Below are 26,891 nucleotides of genomic sequence, written 5' to 3'. Positions count from 1 at the left end.
TTTTACTTGATAGTCAATTCGTATTCATAAAAGGATTTCTTTACTTGATCTTTTACCTCTGACATACCCAAATGTTGGGTTTGAGTTTTAAAGTTGCAATCTCTCTGTCTTACCATTCATGTGTATAATTACTATAATACTTTTTGTGTTCTTAATAAAGCTTTTATGGAGTTAAAAAAAAAATTTATAATTTAAAGCAGGGCTTAAAAATTTGCTTTGACTCTAGGAGCCAGCTAAAAATTATTACATTCTCTTCAGTTTCTACAGGGCCCTGCTCAATGCCATGAGAACAGAGTAGATAGCACACCGCATTACACGACACTCTCTCGCTTGCTCGCTCTTTCTTACTTTACTGCCATAATACTGAGGTCATCACCTGAAATATAGGGATACATCATAGGGCATGCATGTGCTATGTGCTGCTTTATGTAGCGCTGAGCTCTTTGAAAATGTGCTATGTGCTGCCATTGCTGAGCTCTTTGAAATGCTAGTTGCTAGGTTTCCTGTGCCTTGAAAACACAGAGTGAAAGCAGCTTCCATGTTTCCGTACAGCAGGCTTCCTGTAGTGTGAGTTGCGTGAAGTTGGTGCCATGTGAACAGTCCGGCTTTGTGCATTGTGTGCCCGGACCTGATATGCTGGCAGGCAGCGGTTTACCTCCTTGCACTCCTTCTGGCCATTGGCCTGGCTTTCCAGCATCTCTATGAACTGCTCCCCACCTCAGCCTCTCTGCTCCCCACCTCAGCCTCTCTCCTCCCCGCCTCAGCCTCTCTCCTCCCCGCCTCAGCCTCTCTCCTCCCCGCCTCAGCCTCTCTCCTCCCCGCCTCAGCCTCTCTCCTCCCCGCCTCAGCCTCTCTCCTCCCCGCCTCAGCCTCTCTCCTCCCCGCCTCAGCCTCTCTCCTCCCCGCCTCAGTCTCTCTCCTCCCCGCCTCAGCCTCTCTCCTCCCCGCCTCAGCCTCTCTCCTCCCCGCCTCAGCCTCTCTCCTCCCCGCCTCAGCCTCTCTCCTCCCCGCCTCAGCCTCTCTCCTCCCCGCCTCAGCCTCTCTCCTCCCCGCCTCAGCCTCTCTCCTCCCCGCCTCAGCCTCTCTCCTCCCCGCCTCAGCCTCTCTCCTCCCCGCCTCAGCCTCTCTCCTTCCCGCCTCAACCCCTCTTCTCCCCGCCCTCAGCCCCTCTTCTCCCCGCCCTCAGCCCCTCTTCTCCCCGCCCTCAGCCCCTCTTCTCCCCGCCCTCCGCCTCTCCTCCAGCCAAAGGAGCAGGGGCCCTGAGGCCAGGAAACCACTGAGTCCAGAGCCCCCATATCCAGGCACTGGGTGTTTTTATACAGATAGGGCAAATTTTAATGTAAATTATGCAGTTCTTCCCTTTTTGATGTTTAGGTACAGTTTTCTGCTTTAAAAGTGTGGAGTTTGAAACTGCAAACTTTGGAGATTCGTTTAGTTTGTCTATGGCCTCATTGGTAAGGATTTAGCCTGTTCAGTTTATTTCAATGGTGTGACATCATCAAGCCCTTTAGTTGGTATAGAGTGTGCGTTATTAGCATTAGTGGGACATACTTGTGACTGTGATTATTTTGATGTCCTCATTTTTTGTTTAGATAACCCTCATAGTTCAGCAGCACCAGATTTCCCTGCTGGTAATGGAACAGAGCCTTTCCGTAACCCCTCAGCTCCACAAGGGACTGCAACACTTGTAAGTACCGTATTAAAATTCATGAAACTTTATTATGTATTCGTCTGCTGTTATCTGAGATCATTTTTCTTTAGAAATAAAATGATCAATGATGAAAAATAGCCAAATCTGATTACCAGCTGAACTGGTATGTGATTTGTCAATAACTGAGAAGCTGTGTGTGTGTGTTTCGTTTGTTTTGTGAGTTGTCGTGTGTGTGTTTCGTTTGTTTTGTGAGTTGTCGTGTGTGTGTTTCGTTTGTTTTGTGAGTTGTCGTGTGTGTGTTTGTTTTTTTTGTTTGTTTTTTTTTTTTGAGCTGTGATGAAATATATAATGCCCAGAAATACACCATGGTGGTTTCTACACTTGATCTGAGCTCAGGACATTTGCTTAAATCCCATTTTATTTTAATGCCAGGAAAATGGCTGAATCTGTTTTTGTCTGTGCAGGTGAATGCAATGCATGGGCAGACCCCAGATGGCACCAGTGACTATTTGTCTACAACCACCATATCAACTGGCAGTTTCCTGACCAGTGAGAAGTCTGATTGCAGTCCGGCAAACTCTGGTTTGTATTGTATGGAATGAAAAAAAAAAAAGACCTCAAATGTTGCAAAAAATAAGTTCTGTCAAACATTTTTCTGCTACTGTGGTTTCCATAAAACATCCTAGTCTTTACACCTAATGCATTTCCAGCAGCAAGACCTTCCCATCAGCAGAGCTTGATCTGTGGCTTGTACCCTTTGCATAGCACCTATCTCCATTCTTCTTATTTTATGATACTACAGGGTCAGGCTGAACATCCATCCCTTGGACTGCCTGAGCACTGACACCAGATACTCATAAAAATGTCAAATTACAGATGTGCTTGCAGGATTACTTTAAAGGAAATAAAAGCTGAATTCATAGTTTAGGCTCTACCTGCAGCCCAAATAGAGAGCTGGGTATATGTTCTATATGAGCTCAGGTAGGACACAACTCAATAATTGGACATACAGCTTCTAGGTAAGACTGCATTATTGTAACAGTAGAGGTTTAGATTTTTTTTCATATACCCTCCTGTCTGGTTTTTTTTAAGACCGAAATCCTCACCTCCATCACAAATGCTGTTTCTTAAACATAAATCCAGCATCAATATTACCATTTTTTTTTAATACAGCAGTTCAAGCTTATTAGCAATTTTCTGTATAGCCAAAGATTTTTTTATAGAGTGGGGAGCAATGAATGAGTAAAGTTTAGTTTATTGAAAGGTGGGCTGAAAATCCAAAATACTGAAATTCACTGCATCACCACCTTAAGAGAATATACAGTGGCTATAAAAGTCTACACCCCCCTGTTAAAATGTCAGGTTTCTGTGATGTAAAAAAAAGAGACAAAGATAAATCATTTCAGAACTTTTTCCACCTGTAATGTGACATATAAATTGTACAACTCAATTGACAGACAAACTGAAATCTTTTAGGGAAGGGGGGAGTAAGCTTAAAAAAAATAAAATGTGATTGCATAAGTGTGCACACCCTTTTATAACTGGGGATGTAGCTGTGTTCAGAATGAAGCAATCACATTCAAAATCATGTTAAATAGGAGTCAGTACACCCCTGCCATCATTTAAAGTGCCTCTGATTACTCCCAAATTTCAGCTGTTCTAGTAGATCTTTCCTGACATTTTCTTAGTCACATCCTACAGCAAAAGCCATGGTCCGCAGAGAGTTCCAAAGCATCAGAGGGATCTCATTGTTAAAAGGTATTAAGGTATCAGGAGAAGGGTACAAAAGAGTTTCCAAGGCATTAGATATGCCATGGAACACAGTCAAGACAGTCATCAAGTGGAGAAAATATGGCGCAACAGTGAAATTACCAGGAACTGGACGTCCCTCCAAAATTGTTGAAAAGAAGAGAAGAAAACTGGTCTGGGAGGCTGCCTAGATGCCTACAGCAACATTTAAGGAGCTGCAGGAATATCTGGCAAGTACTAGCTGTGTGGTACATCAATCTCCCGTATTCTTCTTATGTCTGGACTATGGGGTAGAATCTCAAGGTGGAAGCCTTTTCTTATGAAGAAGAATATCCAAGCCCAGCTAAATTTTGCAAAAACACATCTGAAGTCTCCCAAAAGCATGTGGGAAAATATGGCCAAAAAGGTTCAACCTTGGTTTCATCAGACCATAACATAATTCCAAAAGATGTTTGGCGCAAAAACAACACTGCACTTCACCAAAAGAACACCATACCCACAGTGAAGCATAGTGGTGGCAGAATCATGCTTTGGGGCTGTTTTCTTCAGCTGGAACTGGGGCCTTAGTCAAGGTAGAGACAATTATGAACAGTTCCAAATACCTGTCAATATTGGCACAAAACCTTCAGGCTTCTGCTAGAAAGCTGAACATGAAGAGGAACTTCATCTTTCAGCATCACAACGACCCAAAGCATACAGTGCTGGAATCAAATCAAAAGGTGCTTCAACAAAGTATTAGTTTAGGGTGTGCACACTTATGCAACCATATTTTAGTTTTTATTTTTACTACCACCTAAAAGATTTCAGTTTGTTCAACTGAGTTTGTACAGTTTGTACAGTTTATAGGTTACATTAAAGGTGGAAACCGTTCTCAAATGATTCATCTTTGTCATTTTTTTTACATCACAAAAATCTGACATTTTAACAGGGTGTGTAGACTTTTTATATCCACTGTAGTTCCATCACTGACAATAAAAATTAAGACTGAACAAAGTTCAGTTCACATTTGATAGTGGACAGAACCATCAATATCCTAAAAATGTCATATGGGTCATTTCTGAAAAGGCATGCAGGCTGAAGTGTTGATATTAACACTACATTTTTGTACTATACAGTTAGTATAATTTTTCAATCATTTTGTGCTTTTACTGTAACATTTATAATACCCTATTTGCGCTGTTTCCTTCATTCTCTGAGTACAGGATATAGTACTCTACTGTGGCCTCTGTGGCTCTTTTCTATGGCGTATCAGCATCTCGGTTATCACACACATACTTTTTGCAGCTAAATTTATTTTCTTCCACCAGTCTTAGCTTTTTTTTAATAATTTTCTATTCTCATTCTGTAAGGGAAACTGCAAAATTTTCTTACATAAACTTTTTCATTTTCTCCGTTCATTTTATGGGTGTATTTTTTGTTTTTCTTTTTTTTTTTTTTTTAGATGTCCTTTCAGAATTGCAGAGATGTGACTATTCTATAATTGGGGAAGCCAGGGATGGTAGTTCCAGTCCTTCAGCAGCCACTGCGGTGGTTCAATCTGATATGAGATGGCGAGATTTCCTGACCCCAGTGGAGAACAGCAGGCACATCCAGCAGATCATTGCGAAATACACTAAAGACCTCCATGTGTCACTTGAGAGGAACTTGAGCTTTCATTGTAAGTAGGCATTAATAGCAAAGTTTGTGCCATGAAAGTGTATCTAAAGTAGTATGGTTTTGCATGGAGTAGGGAAAGGATAAACACCCCTGTTACTACTTTTTCCTAATCTGGGGAGGTTCCTATTCACTGCTTGTTCTGGAAACATAACAAAGTTAGACACATTCTCTTCAAATAGAAATCCCCATTTATTTATTTAACCTCCCTGGCGGTATTCCCGAGTGTAGCTCCGGGTAAAGTTTCAGTACCACAAGCGGTAACCCTGAGCTACACTCGGGCTTACCATGCGGCGCTGCTCCGGGATCTGTTCTCTTACCTTGTCCTGCGCTCCCGCGATGTCCCTCCTGTAGTGTCCCCTGTAATGTTCTCTGGCGGATGCCGGCATCTGTCTTCTGGGTTCTGTCCCCTGTGCCGTCGCGACGTACGGGGGGACGGAACTGGCGGGAAATTTGAAAATGACAAAAAGTAACATTCACTAAATTCACTAAAATCACATAGTAAAACATTACTGTATCAAACCATTTCACATACATTTTGTCCCGAGTGCTTTGTCCTGTGCCCTGCCTGCATTTTTACTGTTCTTTCTGCCTGGAAACTGAGAAACGTCCATGGCGTCCAAAAAGTGTCCCTTTAGGTCAAAATCTTTTTTAGACCAGCTAGAGAACAGCGATAGTAAATTAGAACTACTTGCAGAATTGAGTGATAATGATTCGTGGGGAAATTCGTCATCAGACACTGAAAACGATTTTGCGACTTTGCTCAGTGATGTGCGAACTTGGCGCTTTATTTAAAATTTCTGTGTTTTTGGTTTGCTTATATTATTGAATTAAATCTATTTTTTATGATTATTTATTAAATTATAATTTGATTTCGTGTTTCAAATTTTGACATACCCAGGTTGTTTACTAGACTCTTGTTCGGACAGATTTCAGTGAGTTATTCCTAAAAATTACAGGCCTACAATAAAAAACTACATATTTCCATGCAAAAACATGTACCACTTTGAGCACAGAAATATGGACATATGGAGGTTAAGGTACTTGTATAGCGCCGTCAATTTATGCAGCGCTTTACATATATATTGTACATTCACATCAGTCCCTAACCCTCAAGGGGCGTACAATCTAAGGTCCCTAACTTACATTCATATACAAGGGCCAATTTATACAGGATCCAATTACCCTTAAGAAAGATATCCCCATCAAAATATATCCTCTGTACTGTTCTGGTTAAAATTGTACAATTTTAGATTTCCGCTTACTTTCTGTTCTAGTGACAGTGGACACAGGACAAATAGGGCAAATCCCCCCAGGAGGAACACAGGCTGCACTAAAAACTCTATAACCCCTAACCACTTTATCCAAAACTAAAAAAGAGCAGTGCACAGTTGTTTCCTATTAAACAAGTCATCTGCCTTTTTGTTGAGGTGTTATTCCACCTTTTCCACATTTTTGACATGTTTAAAAATGTTAAGGATTATCAGTAAGATTATAACGGTTTTGATTTTTATATATTAATCATCTTCCTTTATACCAGTACAGGTTTTTGAAATCTTTCATGTATAGTGAAATATTTTAACAATACCTCTGTTGTCTATTCATATTTCCCTACAGCTGATGATAAAATGTTATGGGCATTTGATTGCTTTTGTATAATTTGTTGCAGCTCCTGAGACTGCCGTTGACACGTCAACTTTCTACCCCTTGGATCCGAAACCAGATTTTGATGTGTCCACTCCTTCATATGCTCACTCAAACCCCACCAGCAGCTCTGTCTGCCTCAGGGAACTCAACCAGGTAGGACTTCCCAAATTGCTGTGAATATACACAGCCAACTAATAACTTCATAAGTAGAATAAATTGAATGGAATGTTGTTCCTAGGGCTCTCTTGATGCCAGCAGCCAAGAACACATGTTACAGAGGAATCTTCTGTCCTCTCTACACAACAGTGCTGATTTGAGGTCCTCTGAGAACATGGGTTTGTCCAGAAGTTCACCTAGGTGTTTGGCTGAAGCGGCAGGTGAGTCATTCAAGTGGACCCTCCCTCCTTCCTCCTCCTTATAGGAAAATGGCACAATTATTAATGTAGTAACTTTAACCAATAGAATAAATCTGTTTAATTCTTGCCTCATTGGTTTCTGAGTTCCGATTTAGCTTTTTCTCCTCTTCTCATCTTTGTATAACCCTGTTCCACCATAGTAGATGTCATTTTCATCTGGCTGCTTTTGCGTTTTCTTTGAACTTGCTGGAAAATGTCTGACTCTCCAGGAGCGTCTGTTTCCTAGCACAGCCACCTTTTCCTTGTGCATCATGGCCCACTACTCTTCTGAAAGTATAGTCATTACCCACATATGTCATTTTTATTTTCCCCATAAATAGCTTTCTTTTGGTGGTAATTGAAAACCTCTGTTTTTTTGTGCTGTAAATAAAAAAAGACCATGAATTTTGAAGAAAAATTTCTTTACTTTCTGCTATAAAACATATCCAATAAAAAAAAAAATCAAATTGCTTTGTAATTTCAGGCCAGTTTGTATTCTGCTAAATATTTTTGGTAAAAAAATAAAAATCCCAATAACTGTATATTGATTGGTTTGTGCAAAAGTTATAGCATCTATAGCATAGTATATGATAGATATGTAGGTGTGTGTGTGTGTACAGTGGAGTTTTTTTATTATACTAATAATGGCGGCGATCAGCGTCTTATAGCGAGACCGCGGTATTGTGGTGGCCAATCAGACACTGACACTTTGTGGGAACCAGTGACACTAATACAGTGATCAGTGCTAAAAATATGCACTGACACTGTACTAATGACAAGGGAAGTGGTTAAACATCTAGGGCGATCAAGAGGTTAACTGTGTGCCTAACTATGTGTAATGTTTACTGTGTGTGCTGTTTTCACTAGGTAATGAGCTGCGTTCTATTCCCTGCTTGCACAAAAAATAATCCAGCACATTGGCGCTGTCAGGACACAGCTTTGCATAGGCACAGCTGTGTTCTGTCAATCTTCTAGATGATCAGCGGGTGCCGGCGGTAATCCATTGGTCGGCACCCGCTGATCGTCTCTTGCTGTGACCAATCACAGCAAAAGCGGCGAACCGGTGATGTGCACGTGCACCCGCGACTAGGAAGTGAAGAATCTCATTCATATACATGATTCTACACAGCGCGGCTGCGCTATAGCATTGTATCTGCTATGGGGCAGTCAGCAAATGTTTAATATCTGTGCTATCCCAGCTCTTCTGCTCCTCCCCTCATTTTGCATAACCTTTCATGTAGCTTCATGAGGAGGAGCAAAGGAGAAATCTATAGTGTGCAACTTCAGTGATCTCTCCAAGTCTGCTTGGGCTACTGGCGTTACATCTAAGATGGCAGTGCTCAGCAGCGGTCTCAGGACTTTTAGATGTTAACACAAGGGTAAAGATTTTATATATTTAATAAAAAAAAAATCGAAAACCTCTGTTTAAAATTTTTTTAAATTAAACGGATCAAAACCAATTACAGTTTTTTGTTTCATTGTCACCATTTGTCATTTGGTTTGGTGTTAATATATATTGTATTTTTGAGCTCTACAAACTGCATACCTGAATTACTGGAAATGTGTAATATAGTACTTTATTGCATCACAAAACGTGAGTTAAAAGTGTTTCTAAACACAAAAGGTTTTTACCTTAATGCATTCTCTGCACTAAGATAAAAATCTTCCAACCTCTGTCCTCCCACTGTTCTAAACACTTTCCAGAGTCCTCTTGATCTAGCGCTGTGCCTGGCTGCAGCCCTGTTATTTCTCCTCCTCTTCTTGCAGGAGATTCTGAGAGCAGCGAGAGCCTTTGGCTTTTGCAGCCGTCAGTCAAATATTGGGTAGAGTGAGTGGGAGGTGTGGCTGGGCTACGTTGTGTGTCTATGGAAGCACACAGCCCAGCTTGGGAGCATGTCTGCATATATGCCCCATCAGCACACTGCTTACAGATGGGGCCCTTGGAAAAGAGGAGGTGTGGACAGCACCGGCTGGGTACCAAAAGAGGAGGTAAGCCACCGCACAGAGCAGGTAAGTATAGCATCTTTTTTTATTGTAATAAAAAAAAATTAACTTTATTAGCACTTTAAATAATGAATATCATACCTAATTCTTATGTTTGATCGTATAACTGATGGATGGGGTGGTGTGTCTGTGGCTGCACTCTTCTAGCTCATATGTGCAGTGGTCACAGATATTTTCAAATTTTTAATGGACTTTGGAATTTACAGGTTGTACATATTTTACCAACATGTTTGGTCTTTAAAATACATATAAAACATTGCTAGTCTGCATATTGATTAGCTTGAGTTTTTTTTTTTTTTTACTACACAATCTACTTCTCTTGTTTACCTTTTACAGTTTTATATTAGCATTTACTGTATAAATTATTTCATTACATTTTATAGATTCTTCTGGGTCTTTTCTGCCACTGCATCCTGAAAATACGCTTAACGAGGTAAATGTGAGCAACCAGAATAAGACACCCTATAGAACTTTGGCTCAGGCCCCGGACAGTGTAAATACAGATGGGCCAGAAGGCTCCTTGTTTTCCCACATGCATTCTTATGAGCAGAGCTCCATTCCTATCCATGCTGGCCTACATTACACATCTGCAGCCCTGACCGGTCAAAGTGTAACAGAGGATCCTGGGTCTTTTCATGAGCTGATGGCGACCAAGACCACTATAAATGATTCCGAATGTTCTGAGCATCCAATCTCTTATATTCTGGATAAAAATAATTCTTATTCAGTCCGTTTTGGAGAATTGCCCCTTGTACATAAAGAGCTTCAGTGTGAAAAAGATTATGGAACTGCTGGGCATTTTTCACCTGACTTTGCAAAGCAAGAAAATATTATTTCCATGCGAGAGACCGCTTCCAGTGGAGATACAGCACTGGACTCCTCTGACCAGACCCAAGGATCTGAGAGCCTTTCCATGGGATCTCACTATGGATCCTCAATCAACTACCTCCCAAGTACAATAGGCTCTTCTGCCAGCTCTTTACCAAGCTTTGGTTATACATGGGTGAGTAAAGAATTGATACATTTCTTGTTCATCATATTGGCAAACTAAAACTTCAGAACTGTAGAGTAATTAGTCTGCCAGTCCCCATCCTGTCCCCCAACCCAAAATTCTCGTAAATTGCATAACAAGCTCATAAGAATCTGTTCTAGGATCCCACAGGTGTCAGCCATGTGACCACATGCAAAGAAAGTAGATGTGCAAAGACTTATTATGGCCCTCCAAATCAATACCCTCAAAATATCTACGTGAACAAATACTATATTATGGCACCAATCACATTGATATATGGTGACTAATGAATATCATAAACCCTTAAATTTGTGAATTTATAGGTTTATAAAGGAGAGGGGTCATTGGTATAGTAACATCAAACACTTCAAACATATAAACCTGGTTCAGGCCCCATGGTTCCTTAATAATTTCTATATATAATTAACATGTGACTATTATACAAAACTTACCCAAACTAACATCTCACTGAGCTGTTGTAAAAGCTTCATCTTTTTATTGTTGCAAAAGGTAAAAACTGTACTCAAAGAAAACACACAGACACAAATTTAAATCAATCTTGAATGCCCCCTTTTCTCTCTCACTGTGATCATTCTAAAGCTATATGTTTATATTCCCATATACAGTATTGTATATTTATTGTCCTTCATCCAGACTTTCAAACTGCAATTCTGAGCCATACAATGGGTAATTAGGCTTTTGGCATGTGTCCACTGAGTGCTAGATTCTGGAAAATAAATGGTGTCTCTTTCAATATTTATGAGCTGCACCCTATGATCATCAATACAATACTGTATATGGGGAATACACTATATTGCCAAACATATTGGGACACCCCTCCAAATCATTGGATTCAGGTGTTCCAATCACCTCCATGGCCACAGGTATGTAAAATCAAGCACCTAGGCATGCAGACTGCTTCTACTAACATTTGTGAAGGAATGGGTTGCTCTCAGGAGCTCAGTGAATTCAAGCGTAATACCGTGATAGGTTGCCACCTGTGTAGTAAGTAAATCCTTGAAATTTCTTTTCTACTAAATCTTCCACGGTCAATTGTTAGTGGTGTTATAACAAAGTGGAAGCAACTGGGAACAACAGCAACTCAGCCACGAAGTGGTAGGCCACGTAAAATGACAGCGGGGTCAGTGCACGTTGAAGCACACAGTATGCAGAAATTGCCGTCTGTCTGAAGAGTCAATAGTTGAAAACCTCCAAACTGCGTGCAGCCTTCGGATTAGCACAACAGTGCGTAGAGACCTTCATGGAATGGGTTTCCATGGCCGAGCAGCTGCATCCAAGCCTTACATCAATCAAGTGCAATGCAAAGCGTTGGATACAGTGGTGTAAAGCAGGCTGCAACTGGATTCTAGAGCAGTGGAGTTGTGTTCTCTGCAGTGACAAATCACGCTTCTCTGTCTGGCAATCCAATGGATGTGTCTGGGTTTGGCGGTTGCCAGGAGAACGGTTCTTGCCTGACTTCATTGTGCCAAGTGTAAAGTTTGGTGGAGGGGGGATTATGGTGTGGGGTTCTTTTTCAGGGGTTGGGCTTGGCCCCCTAGTTCCAGTGAAGGGAACTCTTAAGGCATCAGCTTACCAAGACATTTTGGACAATTTCATGCTCCCAACTTTGTGGGAACAGTTTGGGGGTGGCTTCTTCCTGTTCCAACATGACTGCGCTCCAGTGCACAAAGCAACATCCATAAAGACATGGATGACTTTGGGGTTGGAGGAACTTGACTGGCCTGCACAGAGTCCTGACCTCAACCCGATAAAACACCTTTGGGATGAATTAGAGTGAAGACTGCGAGCCAGGCCTTCTTGTCTGACATCAGTGCCTGACCTCACAAATGCGCTTCTGGAAGAATGGTCAAACATTCCCATAGACACCCTCCTAAACCTTGTGGACAGCCTTCCCAGAAGAGTTGAAGATGTTATATCTGCAAAGGGTGGGCCAACTCAATATTGAACCCTACGGACTAAGACTGGGATGCCATTAAAGTTCATGTGCATGTAAGGGCAGGCCGACCAATACTTTTTGGCAATATAGGTGTACGTTTATTAAGCAGAGATCATTTATCTCATTTCAGTTCTCTGCAGTTCTCAGGGAAAAAATCTTCTCCTCCGTTCCCCGGTTTATGAAGCGGAGAACATGTGTTCTCAAAAAGAGAAGTGAGAAGTTTTTCCTCTGAGAACAGCTGCGATCTATGTAGAAGGTGGAGGGCTGCATGTGATCTTGTGAAATGATTGTGTGATTACAGATCACCTGAGTTTAAACAGTGAAACCAAAGTTAAAAAGACCATTACATGAAAATAATAAGCACTAACCACTGGTATTTTTTAATGTACGTTTTGGCACATTCTTTAAATGTGTATTTTGGCTCCTTTTTTATTGTGCATATTAGCATTATTTTAAGTTCATTTTGCATGCTGTATTTACCACGCATTTTGATGTGGGTTTTTTTATGTGCATTTTGGCGCTTTTCTAAATACACATATTTACAATAGGTTCACATCTAAGCATTTTCTGCAGTGTTTTGCAGAAATGCAGTACAGTCTATTTAAGATGATTTCCTATGGGACATGTTCACACCTGTGCGTTTTCACCTGGTGCTTTTTTATAGAGGATCAGGGACTTTTTTTTTTTACGCGAAAAGTTGCATTTTTGGTTCTGTGAACTTCAATGGAAACCTTGCAGAAAAGCACGTATTGCATTTTTGCTGCATTTTTGCTTTTTGCATTTAAATCTGTCTAGCTACAAGAACAATAAAAAAAAATTAAAAAAAAAACACTAAATGCATCAAAAACTCGTCAATAACTCAAGTGCAAAACACAATACAGAAACAGCTCAAACGCAACCTGCATTGGTGTGAACCTAGCCTTGGGCACTTTAACTCACGTTTTGGCACAAGTTATTTTAACATGCATTTTGATGTGGTTTGTAACACACATTTTGACACTTTTCTTAGATTGTATTTTGGCACTTTTTTAAGTGCATTTTGATTTGGTTTATATGCATATTTTGGCAAACTGCACATCCGTTAGCCACTTTTGGGTTCCATTAACAAATAATGGCACCACAAACATGGCATGCATTTTGCATGTGTTTCCAGAACACACACAAAAACTGGGGTAGGAAAGGAGCCAAAATATTAAAAAGGCCCAAAAAAGCCAAACTGAACCTTTTTTGGGAATGGAGTGTTTTTTCAATGCGTATTTTGGTGCATTGATAGCGTATTTGTCAAATGACAAAATGTGCGGCAAAATGCATGTCTGCTAACAGCATTTGGGGTGCCATTAACAATGAATGGCACCCAAAAGCACACTGCATATTTTAGCACAATTTAGAAGTGCGGCAAAATTTGTGCAATTCTGCCAACAATTCTGCAGTGCTCAGGTATGAATGCGTCCTAAATGGCAATACGTTATAACTATAGTGTGTGTGTATGTGTGTGTATATGTGTATATGTATATTTATATGTATATATATATATATATATATGTGTGTGTGTGTGTATGCATGTCTATGTGTATATGTGCGTGGATGTGTGTCTATATATGTATAGTATATATATGTGTGTGTCTATATATATATATATATATATATATATATATATATATATATATATATATATATATATATATATATATATATATATTAGTGTGTGTATGTACAGTGGGGCAAAAAAGTATTTAGTCAGCCACCAATTGTGCAAGTTCTCCCACTTAAAAAGATGAGAGAGGCCTGTAATTGGCATCATAGGTAGACCTCAACCATGAGAGACAAAATGAGAAAAAATATCTAGACAATCACATTGGCTGATTTGGAAAGAATTTATTTGCAAAATATGGTGGAAAATAAGTATTTGGTCAATATCAAAAGTTCATCTCAGTACTTTGTTATATATCCTTTGTTGGCAATGACAGAGGTCAAACGTTTCCTGTAAGTCTTCACAAGGTTGGCACACACTGTTGCTGGTATGTTGGTCCATTCCTCCATGCAGATCTCCTCTAGAGTAGTGATGTTTTGGGGCTGTCGCTGGGCAACACGGACTTTCAACTCCCTCCTAAGGTTTTCTATGGGGTTGAGATCTGGAGACTGGCTAGGCCACTCCATGACCTTGAAATCCTTCTTATGAAGCCACTCCTTCGTTGCCCGGGTGGTATGTTTGGGATCATTGTCATGTTGGAAGACCCAGCCACGTTTCATCTTCAATGCCCTTGCTGATGGAAGGAGGTTTGCACTCAAAATCTCACGATACATGGCCCCATTCATTCTGTCCTGTACATGGTCAGTCGTCCTGTTCCCTTTGCGGAGAAACAGCCCCAAAGCATGATGTTGCCACCCCCATGCTTCACAGTAGGTATGGTGTTCTTTGGATGCAACTCAGCATTCTCTCTCCTCCAAACACGATGAGTTGTGTTTCTACCAAACAGTTCTATTTTGGTTTCATCTGACCATATGACATTCTCCCAATCCTCTTCTGGATCATCCAAATGCTCTCTAGCAAACGTCAGACGGGCCCGGACATGTACTGGTTTAAGCAGGGGGACACGTCTGGCACTGCAGGATCTGAGTCCCTGGCGGCGTAGTGTGTTACTGATGGTAGCCTTTGTTACGTTGGTCCCAGCTCTCTGCAGGTCATTCACTAGGTCCCCCGTTCTTGTGATCATTTTGACCCCGCGGGGTGAGATCTTGCGTGGAGCCCCAGATCGAGGGAGATTATCAGTGGTCTTGTATGTCTTCCATTTTCTAATTATTGCTCCCACAGTTGATTTGTTCACACCAAGCTGCTTGCCTATTGCAGATTCAGTCTTCCCAGCCTGGTGCAGGTCTACAATTTTGTTTCTGGTGTCCTTCAACAGCTCTTTGGTCTTCACCATAGTGGAGTTTGGAGTGTGACTGTTTGAGGTTGTGGACAGGTGTCTTTTATACTGATAACAAGTTCAAACAGGTGCCATTGATACAGGTAATGAGTGCAGGACAGAGGAGCCTCTTAAAGAAGAAGGTACAGGTCTGTGAGAGCCAGAAATCTTGCTTGTTTGTAGGTGACCAAATACTTATTTTCCACCATAATTTGCAAATAAATTCTTTCCAAATCAGCCAATGTGATTGTCTGGATTTTTTTTTCTCATTTTGTCTCTCATAGTTGAGGTCTACCTATGATGCCAGTTACAGGCCTCTCTCATCTTTTTAAGTGGGAGAACTTGCACAATTGGTGGCTGACTAAATACTTTTTTGCCCCACTGTATATACATATACATACAGTCATGGCCGAAATTGTTGGCACCCTTGATATTTTTCCTGAAAATCAAGTATTTCACACAAAAAAGGTATTGCATTAACACATGTTTTGCTATACACATGTTTATTCCCTTTGTATGTATTGGAACAAATATAAAACAGAGGCAGAAAAGCAAATATGACATAATGTCACACAAAACCCCAAAAATGGGCTGGACAAAAGTATTGGCACCCTTAACTTAATATTTGGTTGCACACCCTTTGGAAAACATAACTGAAATCAGTCGCTTCCTATAACCATCAATAAGCTTCTGACACCTCTCACCCGGAATTTTGGACCACTCTTCCTTTGCAAACAGCTCCAGGTCTCTCTTATTGGAAGGACACCTTTTCCCAACAGCAATTTTAAGATCTCTCCACAGGTGTTCAATGGGATTTAGATCTGGGCTCATTGCTGGCCACTTCAGAACTCTCCAGCGCTTCTTTGCCATCCATTTCTGAGTGCTTTTTGACGTATGTTTGGGGTCATTGTCCTGCTGGAAGACCCAGGATCTTGGACGCAAACCCAGCTTTCTGACACTGGGCCCTACAGTGCGACCCAAAATCCTTTGGTAATCCTCAGATTTCATGATGCCTTGCACACAGTCAAGGCACCCAGTGCCAGAGGCAGCAAAACAACCCCAAAACATCATTGAACCTCCACCATATTTTACCGTAGGTACTGTGTTTTGTTCTTTGTAGGCCTCATTCCGTTTTCGGTAAACAGTAGAATGATGTGCTTTACCGAAAAGCTCTATCTTGGTCTCATCTGTCCACAAGACGTTTTCCCAGAAGGCTTTTGGCTTACTCAAGTACATTTTGGCAAACTGTAGTCTTGCTTTTTTATGTCTCTGTGTCAGCAGTGGGGTCCTCCTGGGTCTCCTGCCATAGCGTTTCATTTCATTTAAATGTCGACGGATAGTTCGCGCTGACACTGATGCTCCCTGAGCCTGCAGGACAGCTTGAATGTCTTTGGAACATGTTTGGGGCTGCTTATCCACCATCCGGACTATTCTGCGTTGCAATCTTTCATCAATTTTCCTCATCCGTCCACGACCAGGGAGATTAGCTACAGTGCCATGGGTTGCAAACTTCTTGATAATGTTGCGCACTGTGGACAAAGGCAAATCTAGTTCTCTGGAGATGGACTTGTAACCTTGAGATTGTTGATATTTTGCCACAATTTTGGTTCTCAGGTCCTCAGACAGTTCTCGTCTCCTCTTTCTGTTGTCCATGCTTAGTGTGGCACAGACAGACACACAATGCAAAGGTTAAGTGAACGTCTCTCCTTTTTATCTGCTTTCAGGTGTGATTTCTATATTGCCCACACCTGTTACTTGCCCCAGGTGAGTTTACAGGAGCATCACATGCTTGTAACATTCTTATTTATCCGCAGTTGTGAAAGGGTGCCAATACTTTTGTCCAGCCCATTTTTGGAGGTTTGTGTGACATTATGTCGAATTTGCTTTCTTTCCTCCCTTTTTTTGTTTTGTCCCAATACACACAAAGGGAATAAACATGTGTATAGCAAAACATGTGTTAATGCAATACGTTTCGTGAGAAATACATGATTTCCTGGAGAAATATCAAGGGTGCCAACAATTTCGGCCATGACTGTATACTTCTTGAAATTTTCCACATTTTGTCATGTTACAACCAAAAACATAAATGTTTTTTATGTGACAGACCAACACAAAGTGGCACATAATTGTGAAGTGGAGCGAAAATGATAAATGGTGTTTTCTACTTTCTGTAAAAATATCTGAAAAGTGTGGCGTGTATTTAGCCCCCAATGTAATATTTTGTAGAACCATGTTTCGCTGCAATTACAGCTGCAAGTCTTTTTGGGGATGTCTCTAACAGCACATCTAGAAAGAAATTTTTACCCATTCTGCTGTGCAAAATTGCTTAAGCTCTGACAGATTGGATGGAGAGCCTCTGTGATCAGCAATTTTCAAGTCTTGCCACAGATTCTCAATTGGATTTAGGTCTGCAATTTGACTGGGCCATTCTAACACATGAATATGCTTTGCTTTAAACCATTCCATTGTAGCTCTGGTTATATGTTTCGGGTCGTTGTCCTGCTGGAAGGTGAACCTCCGCCCCAGTCTCAAGGCCTTTGCAGACTCTAACAGGTTTTCTTCTAAGATTTCCCTGTATTTGGCTCCATCCATCTTCCCATCAACTCTGACCATCTTCCTTGTCCCTGCTGAAGAAAATGTGACTTCTGAAGGCAATTGGTTCCACCAGATTTTAGTTAGGGGTATCAGAGTAAAGGGGGCTGAATACAAATGCACCCACACTTTTCAGATATTTATTTGTAAAAAAAAAATTTTAAAACCATTTATCATTTTCCTTCCACTTCACCATTATGTGTGTGTGTGTATATATGTATGTATGGGTGTATGTGTGTATATTATGGGCAGCACAGTGGCTAAATGGTCAGCACTTCCACCTGGCAGTACTAGGGTCGTGGGTTCGGATCCCAACCACAGCACCACCTGCCTGGAGTTTGCATGTTCTCCCTGTGCCTGCGTGGGTTTCCTCCGGGTACTCCGGTTTCCTTCCACATTCCAAAGACATGCTGGTAGGTTCATTGTCTCCTGTCTAAATTGGCCCTAGTATGTGTATGTATGAATGTGAGTTAGGGACCTTAGACTGTACGCCCCTTGAGGGTTAGGGACTGATGTGACTGTACAATATATATGTAAAGGGCTACGTAAATTGATGGCGCTATATAAGTACCTGTAATAATAATAATATATTCAGAGGGGAGCTGGAGAATGCTGCCATCCTGATCCTTGATGTGCTTGGTGTATTACCTGGAGAGCTACTGACCAGTAACTGTGTGGCCAGTGAAGGGGCGATAAAGCCGAACGGGAAGGCGGTATGCTGCCGCTATATGGAACACTGAATGGAAATTAAAGCATGTTATGACCTACTGTGAGTGTGATTCATACAGGGTTTGGTGGTGCTTTGGCTATGGTGCTGCTTAGATGAATTTAGATTGGGTTAATTTTAATGTCTTTTTTTTTTTGCCAAATATATTGCTGAGACAAGCAGGGCACGTAGTTGTTGCTGCTGGATTTGATTTGTAAATACTTCTGTCCTTTTGTTTAGGATTCAGGTTCAGCTTGTGGGATTCTCGAAGAACCAGATCTAACTCTGCTGAGCCTGAATGACACCAGCACTGTGTGCTCGGAGCCCACCATCACCCGAAGCCCTGTCTCTGCTCCACAGCAAGATAAAAATGACTCCCAGGTACTGTTGTATGTTTCAGCTTCTAAACAGTGTGAGGAATACATTTTATAGTTGAATTGTATTTTAGTTTATTTTTTACATTAAACTCATTTCAAGAGGTTCACAGTTGTGAGCAGCAAATCTACCAATGGAAGCAATATTGTATAGCTCACATAAAAGTAATAATGATAAAAAAATACCTTTTTTGCTTCTATATAGTCTGGTCACATGGTGCAGTGTACTTGATCTGCACTGTGGGATGAGGTGGAGAAGCAAGCAGAAAGTTTGTTTTTGTTTTTTTTGTTTTGTTTTTTTTTGTAAGGTTACGTTTATTGAATTTGTATAAAAGCATCAACAACCAAGGTACATAAGAACAATCAAGCTCATGGCATACAGTAGATAAACAGTAAATACAGACTTCCAATGCTGAGATTCTTACAAAGTCAACCTTTTTATCCTGAGCAGAGTCAGCGAGCACATACATATTACAGTACATTCGGGAAAGGAGTTGAGAAGAGGATCTCATAACGTGAGCCAGTTCATAAAGAAAGGATTGAGAAGGGCAAGAGGGGGAGGGGGGAGGGGAGGGAAACGAAAAAGGGTAAAGAAGGTAGGTAACACAGCAGTAGCAAGTCAGACAAATAGTACAAATTGACACAACCTCAAAGTGAAAACACCAATGATTACACCGTAAGGCTCAGTGCCTCTACCCACCCAGTCCATATTCTATCAAATTTAGCTGGATAATTACGGCTCATAAACATAAGTTTATAAAATGGAAGCACACCGTTGATTGCCAATTTCCAACCCGAGACCATGGACGGGGTAGACAGCTTCCATCTCAGCAAAATTTCTCTTCTAGCATAATACAGGGAATAGAAGACAATTTGCCAAAAAAGCTAGAGAAGGTGGCTTGAGGCAGCAAGGATCGAAGGAAATTCACGGTAAATCGAGGCAGATCATCACCCTCTGCCCCTTCAGGAAGACCCACCACACAGAGGTTGTTACACCTACTGTGGTTTTCCGCATCCTCCGCTCTGGTCTCGAGGTATTTGACTTTGACCCGCTGTCACTCTGCCCCAGAATGTGTCAAGATGTCAGTCTGCAAATGTTCTGCTTTCGTAGTGAGCACCACTTGACAATTGGTAATTGCCGTCATGAGAGAATTAAAGTCCGCGGGTGCAGCAGGTGGGTCGGTTTCCTGTGAGGGAGGTGACCATAGTGGTGACTTTAGCCCCCATGGGCCAATTGGTTTTAGCACTTTGTGTAGTTTCGAATCTTCTGCCAGCGGGCGAAGGCTTGCCTCTAGTCATCCCCAATCCTCATTCGCACCGGCAGAAAAATATTGTTACTATTATAACTGGCTCGGAATATGGTTATTTGGCCCTCACAGGTGACTGAATAAGTATAAATGAAGCTGTACAAATATAGAAGACAAGCAGTTCCTCCTGTGATAATTCCAGGACACTATCACTCTGAGGTGTGTGTGGGGGGCGAGAGATATAGGCCATAGGTAGGGTCGAAGCCCCTCACGTAGGCCGGAGGCTCAGTCCACACAGGTGCATGCCCCCACAGGATGCCAAGCCCGATACAGGAGCCAGACAGGGCACTAGGTCGATTGCACCTGGGGCACTACAGAGCGCTGAGTGTCAGATCTTCAGGGGGGTGTATGTAGACAGCTTAGATGTGTCCCCCCCAGGTGGCAGCTATCCTCTGACAAACCCCTGGACGTGGCAGGTGCCGCGCCACCCCAGGAAAGGTTGCACAGGCACCTCAAGGTGTAGGCCTCGGCAGGCCGCAAGTCCCCAGGCTAAATTTAGGGGCAGGGGCCTGGCAATAGTCTCCCCCAGGCAGCTTACCACACCGAGCTCCAGGCAGCTCACCACACCGAGCTCCAGGCAGCAGGGCAGCGGTAACCAAATGTGCCACAGGTCAGATTGGGTCTGGTCCGCGTGGAGGCCGCGGACATTCGTCACCCCAAAGGGGGGGGGATCAGACCGTCCTGATTCCCCTCTCCAGGCATCAGGCCAAGTTAGCGGGGGCCTCCGGTGCAGACAGGAGCTCGCTACCCCCAGGATGGCAGAAGATGGGATGTCTGAGGCGGCAGAGTTCACGTTTATGCGACCGCTCCGGTTGCCATCTTGGACACGCCCCCCAAGCAGAAAGTTTAGTTGTAAAACATATGTAAGTTTAAAGTAAGAAAAAGCCTTTAAGAAGGGAAAGCTGGTGAAAGAAAACAGAAACCATTGTAAGGAGACTGACAAAGGTTCTTTAGCTGACAGGAGAGGAGGGGCAGTTCTGACAGATCCAGGATTGTTGTCTGGGATCTACCACACAGGGAAATGAAGGGAGAGCAGTCTGCTGGAAGAAAGACTTGGATGTTAGGAGCTGGCTGCAGTAAGGGTTAAATTGCCTGAAGGGAGTACCCTGAGGAGGTGCAGAGGGGACAGGAGCAAGCACCTGTGATTCAACCTGTGGATCCACCCCTTAAGCCAGGAGAAAGAATAACGTGGGGTGGCATCCAGAGGAGAAGACATGAATAGCCTTTACAGGGACGCTAGCTGGGCATGTGCAGTGAGTGTGGCAACATAGCAGCCAGAGGACTGGCTTGCTATATCCTTGTCACTTAGTTAGGGAGCCCATGGAATTGATAGGATTAACTACGTATTTACTAAAAAAGAAAACATATTATTGTACGCTTCTGCACACTGGTTTAAAACTCGTTTATATTGACTTAGAGACACATTATTATATTATTATACAGTATTTAGCACTAAAAGGTTTGCTCAGCGCTGTACATTATAGTGAGGGACAGAGCATGAGATAATACAGTAACAAAACAAAACACGAGGGGTTCAAGGGCCCTGCTCTTTCGCACATACAGGTTTGGGGTTTAATGACACTTTGATACCGTGATTTTTTCTTGTCAATTCATGGACGTATGAAGTCTTATGCAGCCGTGAATAGCTCTGTCTGTCAGCGACCTGCCATTATAATGAATGTGGCCGATTGCTGCACCTAGCCGTTTTCATCTGCACCTGTAAACAAAAGATTTCTGCCGCTACGGATAGCACTGGCCTTAATTGCTGGAGTGAATGTAGCCAGCCATAGACGGGTCGAATCTCGACGGGTTCAGCAGGAATTGTGCATGGGCAGGCTAAATGTACTAAGTTAATCGATCAATCAACTTGGGTACAACCAGCCTGCCAGATTTACTTCTACAATCACTGTCTTCTCCCACAAACAGTGCTGACTGGAATCCCTCCTGCCAAGCTATTGTTTTTTTCTGGGTGGGGACAGCTGTAGCCACCCTACTTCCCACTGGGAGAAGACAATAGCTTGGCAGGAGGGATTCCTCTGTCAGCAGGATCTGTGTTGATGAGGGAATTGTTCGAATTTCTTTCCTGCAGCCCATAGTTGCAGAAAATAAATTTGCACTGTCTATGGCCTGCCTTGAACCTTCAGGTTTTTTCTACTGCTTACATGGAAATTTGAAACTGGCAAACCAAAACTGTAGGCCAGCCCAGGGTATAATTTCTCCTCCTAGCATCATTCCTCCATGTTTTGGTAGTGTATAAGAATATCCTGTGCATCTTTTCTTCAGCTCTGCTTTTTTTTTTTTTTCCTTTTTCTTTTTTTTTTGTAAAGACTAACCTTTTTATTTATTTATTTATTTTTTTTTATTTTTTTTAGCAGTACCCTTTTTCTTCACTTATGACTCTTCTTTCCACTGCTTTTGAAGATTTTCTGCCTGGCACAGCTGGCTTTGGACTGTACTGCACCTGGACCTCACTTTACAGGATGTTGCAGAGCTAGCTTAAAAATAACACTAAGCTGCTGTCAATCGCTGCTGCAGAGGAGAGGCATGTCCCTCTCATTCTGTGTTTGTGGTGCTCAGATTGTAGAGTGCTTAGATAACTACAAATTATAAAAGTAATAATGGTATACTGATGAGGTACTGAAAAAAGTATCCGCTCTTTTAACAAGTCTTGAACACCATTCTTTTAACCTGGACATAGACCTCACAGTCCTCAACTCTTTTGCTAGATACCTATGTTGGTGAATGAAAATTGGATCTCTTTCCTAGAGAACCAACATTTTGAACATGAGCAGTAGATTTTTTTTTTTTTCTTTTGTATGGTGAAGGGGACCAAATCTGTACTCAATCAAAGATTTTAGAGTTTATGCAGTCATCCCACTAGATTGTATGGCATCCATAGGTTTTTTTTTTTTCTTCTTATCCCCTGTACTATCTAAATTCCTTCAGAGAGGATCAGGCCTCTCTAGCAAAATTTAGGAGGTGTGTTTGCAGGTGAAGTGTACATTGAACTCTGCTTCAAATGAAGCGATTAATACCCGTATTATACTGGTCATATCTGCAGGACAGGTTCTCATTAATACTATGTTACTTTTATTACAGCATAGCTTTAAGCTGCTGCCAGCCGAGATGGATGCTTCAGGTGTTACATTACCTGACCAGTCTTCACTGGGAGGATCTCTCTCACAGCACTTTGCAGGTAACTAGCTTACAATGTATTTGTACATCAATGGGAATGTAAAAGTGCAACTCCAGTTTCGTAAAGAAAAAAAAAAGCAAATAAATTTAGAGTATACAATTGCTGCACAAGTTATATTGTATTTGAATGTTATTAACAGTTACCTTTTCAATCTGCAGTGTTGTCATTTTCTGTAAAATCCAAAGCAATATGGCAGCCTGCAGGTATTCTGTACACAGATGGTGTACAGAATGCCCCCCCAAGAAATGTAATTTCCTGCTTGTGTGATTGGCTTACAGATTTTACCAGAAGTCTGCACTAAGATAAGTCAGATTCTGAATATCCTGCACCAAAAATGCCATTTTTGGTGAGATACTCCCAAAGGGAAGTCGTGTCTAAAGGGATGCTGACCCTGCCACTCCCCTCATTAGAGCCCTGCAAGTGCAGCAGATGATTGATAATTATAAAATCCCTCCCATACAGATTCACTGTGCACATGGACACAGACAAACCGCTATTTCTTCAGAATAACAAAAGGTAGAAATTTGCAAAAAAGTTTGTCAAAATTTCTGCAATGTACATAGATCACCCAGAAGGGGACTAATGTCACTATCTTACCCTAGGTTCACACCTAAGCGGTTTCTGCAGCAACGTAGTACAGTCCATTTTCCTATGGGACACGTTCACATCTGAGAGTTTTCTGCAGCAACGTAGTACAGTCCATTTTCCTATGGGACACGTTCACATCTGAGCGTTTTCACCCGGTGCATTTTTTGGAAAGGGTCAGGGACTTTTTTTTTTTTTTTTTTAGCTATTATCTTTTCCAGAAAAGAGGTGTTTATTGAAAACCAAACACACAAATTGATACAAGACAGAATAAAATTTCAAACGGGTTGAACATAGGGCATATGGCAAAACATATATCATACAGAAGAGCATGAAATCCAATGCAGAAATGAACAAATTGGATGAGTAAAACCACGACAAGGTTGTGCCTGCAATATTCCAGTATGCTTGTCACACGATTAGAGCAAGGAGGCACCAGGCGTTCTACATTAATGTCTCCAAGTATGGTGCTATGGAGGAAAGGAGGGTGCGTACAGTGTCTAAGCAGAAGTCCATACTACAGGTTTGAGATAGTGGAGGTGGCGGAGAGCGTATATGGGAGTAAATTGTCATGGAAATCGCTAATGGGAAAGGAGATAAGATGTTGACATCATGCCTAATGCTCTGCGGGATAATTATCTGGAGCTTGGACAAGCATAAGAGAGGAGGAAAAAAAAGAGGAAGGAGAGAAGCGCAAAGGAAAGAAAGAGAGAAAAAAAAAAAAAAAAGGGGGGGGGGGGGGGAGGGAAACACGTAGGTAGAAGGGAGTGAGGGAAGGGGTGACTGCAAAAAGTATTTGATCATCAATACGGGTCATATCAGGTGCGGTAGAAGTCTAAATTAACATTAGTGTCAAATAAATGTGGGATGTACACGGAGGAGGGGGAGCGTGTTGACCACCATCGGGTCAAATACAACTGAGTTACAACAGTAGGGAATCTAAGTCAATTCAAACAGGTTGGTCCATCAGAGATCGATATGCGGGGGTAGTCAGAAAATGAGTCCAACAGGCCCAAGTGTGGGAAAATTTTGTAGGGGTATCAAGTGCAGTCGCAATCAGCTCTTCCATAACTGCTGTTTTTCCCACTCGGGTGAGCCAATCGCGTATAGAAGGGGGGCGTGTGGAACCCCACAGGACAGGGATGCAGAGTCTGGCTGCATTAATCATGTGCATAGCTAAGGATTTGAAATACTGCCCCCCGGAAAGGGAAGAGTGATGGAGGAGGAATTGAGCCGGAGAGAAATCCACAGGCAAGGTAGTTACAGACACCACTAGCCTGTGCACTTCTTGCCAAAACGGTTGCAGAACAGAGCAAGACCACCAGATGTGAAGGAATGATCCATCTGAGGTCCCACATCTCCAACAACTGTCGGGGAAAGTGGGGGTTGAACCGATGAATTTTCCAAGGGGTTCGGTACCATCTCGAGGCTATTTTGTAGCCATTTTCCTGAGTCGAGACGTTGAGGGAGCATTTATGAGAATGCTTAAATACCCGGTCCCAGTCTAAGTCCAATAGGTTAGATTCAAGATCTCTATTCCACGCTCGACATGATGGGAGGGAGTCATAAGTCCGATTCTCCAGTAGGAGGGGATAGATCTCCGAGATCAGGTGCTTACGAGGTTCAGCTTTAGCGCAGATAGTTTCAAAAGGGGTAAGAGAACGGCCCCAGTCGAAAGGGGGTTTCAGTGAAAGCAGATAGTGTCTAATCTGAAAATATGCCCAAAAAGGGAAATTGCGGACACCTAGACTTTCATTCAGTTCTCTGAGTGTTTTCACCTTGCCTTTGTGGAGAAAATGTTTCACCAAGATCTGTTCATGCGGCCAAAATTTCAGTAAGAAGTCCTTGTGCATACCTGGAGGGAAATCAGGATTGAGACGAATAGAGGTTAACAGGTTGGGAGTTTCGGAGATGGATGCAAATTTAGAGGCCACGCGAAAAGTTTTTAAGGTAGGCCCCACCAGAGGGTGAGTGATAAGGGAATGAGGCGTGTGCTGCGGCAGAAGCCAAGGAATCGATGCCAGGGGTAAGGGTGAGCACGCATCTTCTATATATATCCAGTCCTTGGAGGCAGTGTGAACGTGCCAATCAACTACCCGTGACAGGGACTTTTTTTAATGCAAAACGTTGCGTTTTTGGTTCTATAGGCTTCAATGGGAACGCTGCGGAAAAGCATGTATTGCGTTTTTGCCGTGATTTTGATGCTGTTTGCGATTAAAATCTGCCCGAACAACAAGAAAAATTAAACAAAAAAGAAAAACCGCAAGTGCAAAAAGCACTGCAGAAGCGGATCAAACGCAACCTGCATAGGTGTGAACCTAGACTTAACCTCATCCAATCAGAGAACCCTTTGCATTCTTTCAGAAAATGCAAATTGTTCTCAGTATGGGTTTTGTGCCAAGTTTGCAACCCCCCATGTTTACTACGTAGCAGGGCAGCCGCTTGGCATGGGACTGGAAGGTTAGCAGCCATCACTGTAGTAGCCGTGCCTAGTACAATGATTTCCAAACTCCAAAGGGATTGACCAACTATGGCACATGCATACTTTGGACCAATGTAACTATGCGGGGGGGGGGGGGGGGGGGGGAGAGGCATGCCTTCAGCTTTAGGTATTGGCGCGCATTAAACTTCCTCAGTTTGTTTACAGAAACATTAAATGTTTGATGCACTTTATCTTTCAGAAATAGGTTTTGAATTTACATCTACTCCAGGAAGTCTACAGGAAGCTTTTTTGAAAAGAAAGAAGCATTTCATTGAAAAGTCATCAAAAAGAATTCAAGAAATAAAGACTAAAGATAGAGTACTGAATATATCGCAGCTAAAATCGCAATCAAAGGAAAATCCTGTTGGCCAACTAGAAGAACAGCCCAGTTTTGGTCAGTCATAATCTAAAATCTGTACAGTTTTTTGAAACATAAAATATATCTAAAACCATTTTTTGTAAGTTTTGGGGACAGTGGGGGAGGTGGTAGATCCTCTTTTTCTGTATGTGTTCTGCCTTTGAGACTTAACAGGAAGTGAGTGGAAATGCCCCCAAATTGAGGGCAAATCCCCTATAAAACCCGTGTCCCCGAAACAAGTAGTCATAATATAATGTTGTAACAGTTTGTTTAAATATTGTGTATATATAAATTGCAGACACATCACAGGGTGAAGG

General features: G+C 42.1%; 1 protein-coding gene and 1 non-coding gene across 2 annotated transcripts in view; both read left to right on the top strand.

Annotated features, from left to right (window-relative positions):
- Nucleotides 1-26,887, top strand: part of CEP295 (centrosomal protein 295) — a gene marked incomplete at its 3' end in the record, with an annotated part of 92,304 nt that extends 65,417 nt beyond the window's left edge. The window contains exons 18-27 of the mRNA XM_089656765.1: nt 1,593-1,687; nt 2,116-2,233; nt 4,842-5,057; nt 6,723-6,853; nt 6,939-7,077; nt 9,483-10,102; nt 18,513-18,653; nt 23,053-23,149; nt 26,416-26,610; nt 26,873-26,887. Of these exons, the coding sequence (XP_089512891.1) occupies nt 1,593-1,687; nt 2,116-2,233; nt 4,842-5,057; nt 6,723-6,853; nt 6,939-7,077; nt 9,483-10,102; nt 18,513-18,653; nt 23,053-23,149; nt 26,416-26,610; nt 26,873-26,887 (1,767 nt within the window). The remainder of the gene's footprint in view (nt 1-1,592; nt 1,688-2,115; nt 2,234-4,841; nt 5,058-6,722; nt 6,854-6,938; nt 7,078-9,482; nt 10,103-18,512; nt 18,654-23,052; nt 23,150-26,415; nt 26,611-26,872) is intronic.
- On the top strand, nt 1,771-1,839 carry LOC149471131 (small nucleolar RNA U2-19). The gene has a single exon (XR_016307290.1). It is a non-coding gene; the product is annotated as a small nucleolar RNA U2-19 (small nucleolar RNA).
- Nucleotides 26,888-26,891: the final 4 nt, after the last annotated feature.

Source organism: Staurois parvus, unplaced genomic scaffold (assembly GCF_062004578.1).
Source record: "Staurois parvus isolate SC_StPar_1 unplaced genomic scaffold, SC_StPar_1.0 ptg000027l, whole genome shotgun sequence".
Taxonomy (NCBI): domain Eukaryota; kingdom Metazoa; phylum Chordata; class Amphibia; order Anura; family Ranidae; genus Staurois; species Staurois parvus.
The sequence above is the reverse complement of the archived record's forward strand: the minus strand, read 5'-3'. Positions and strand labels throughout refer to the sequence as shown.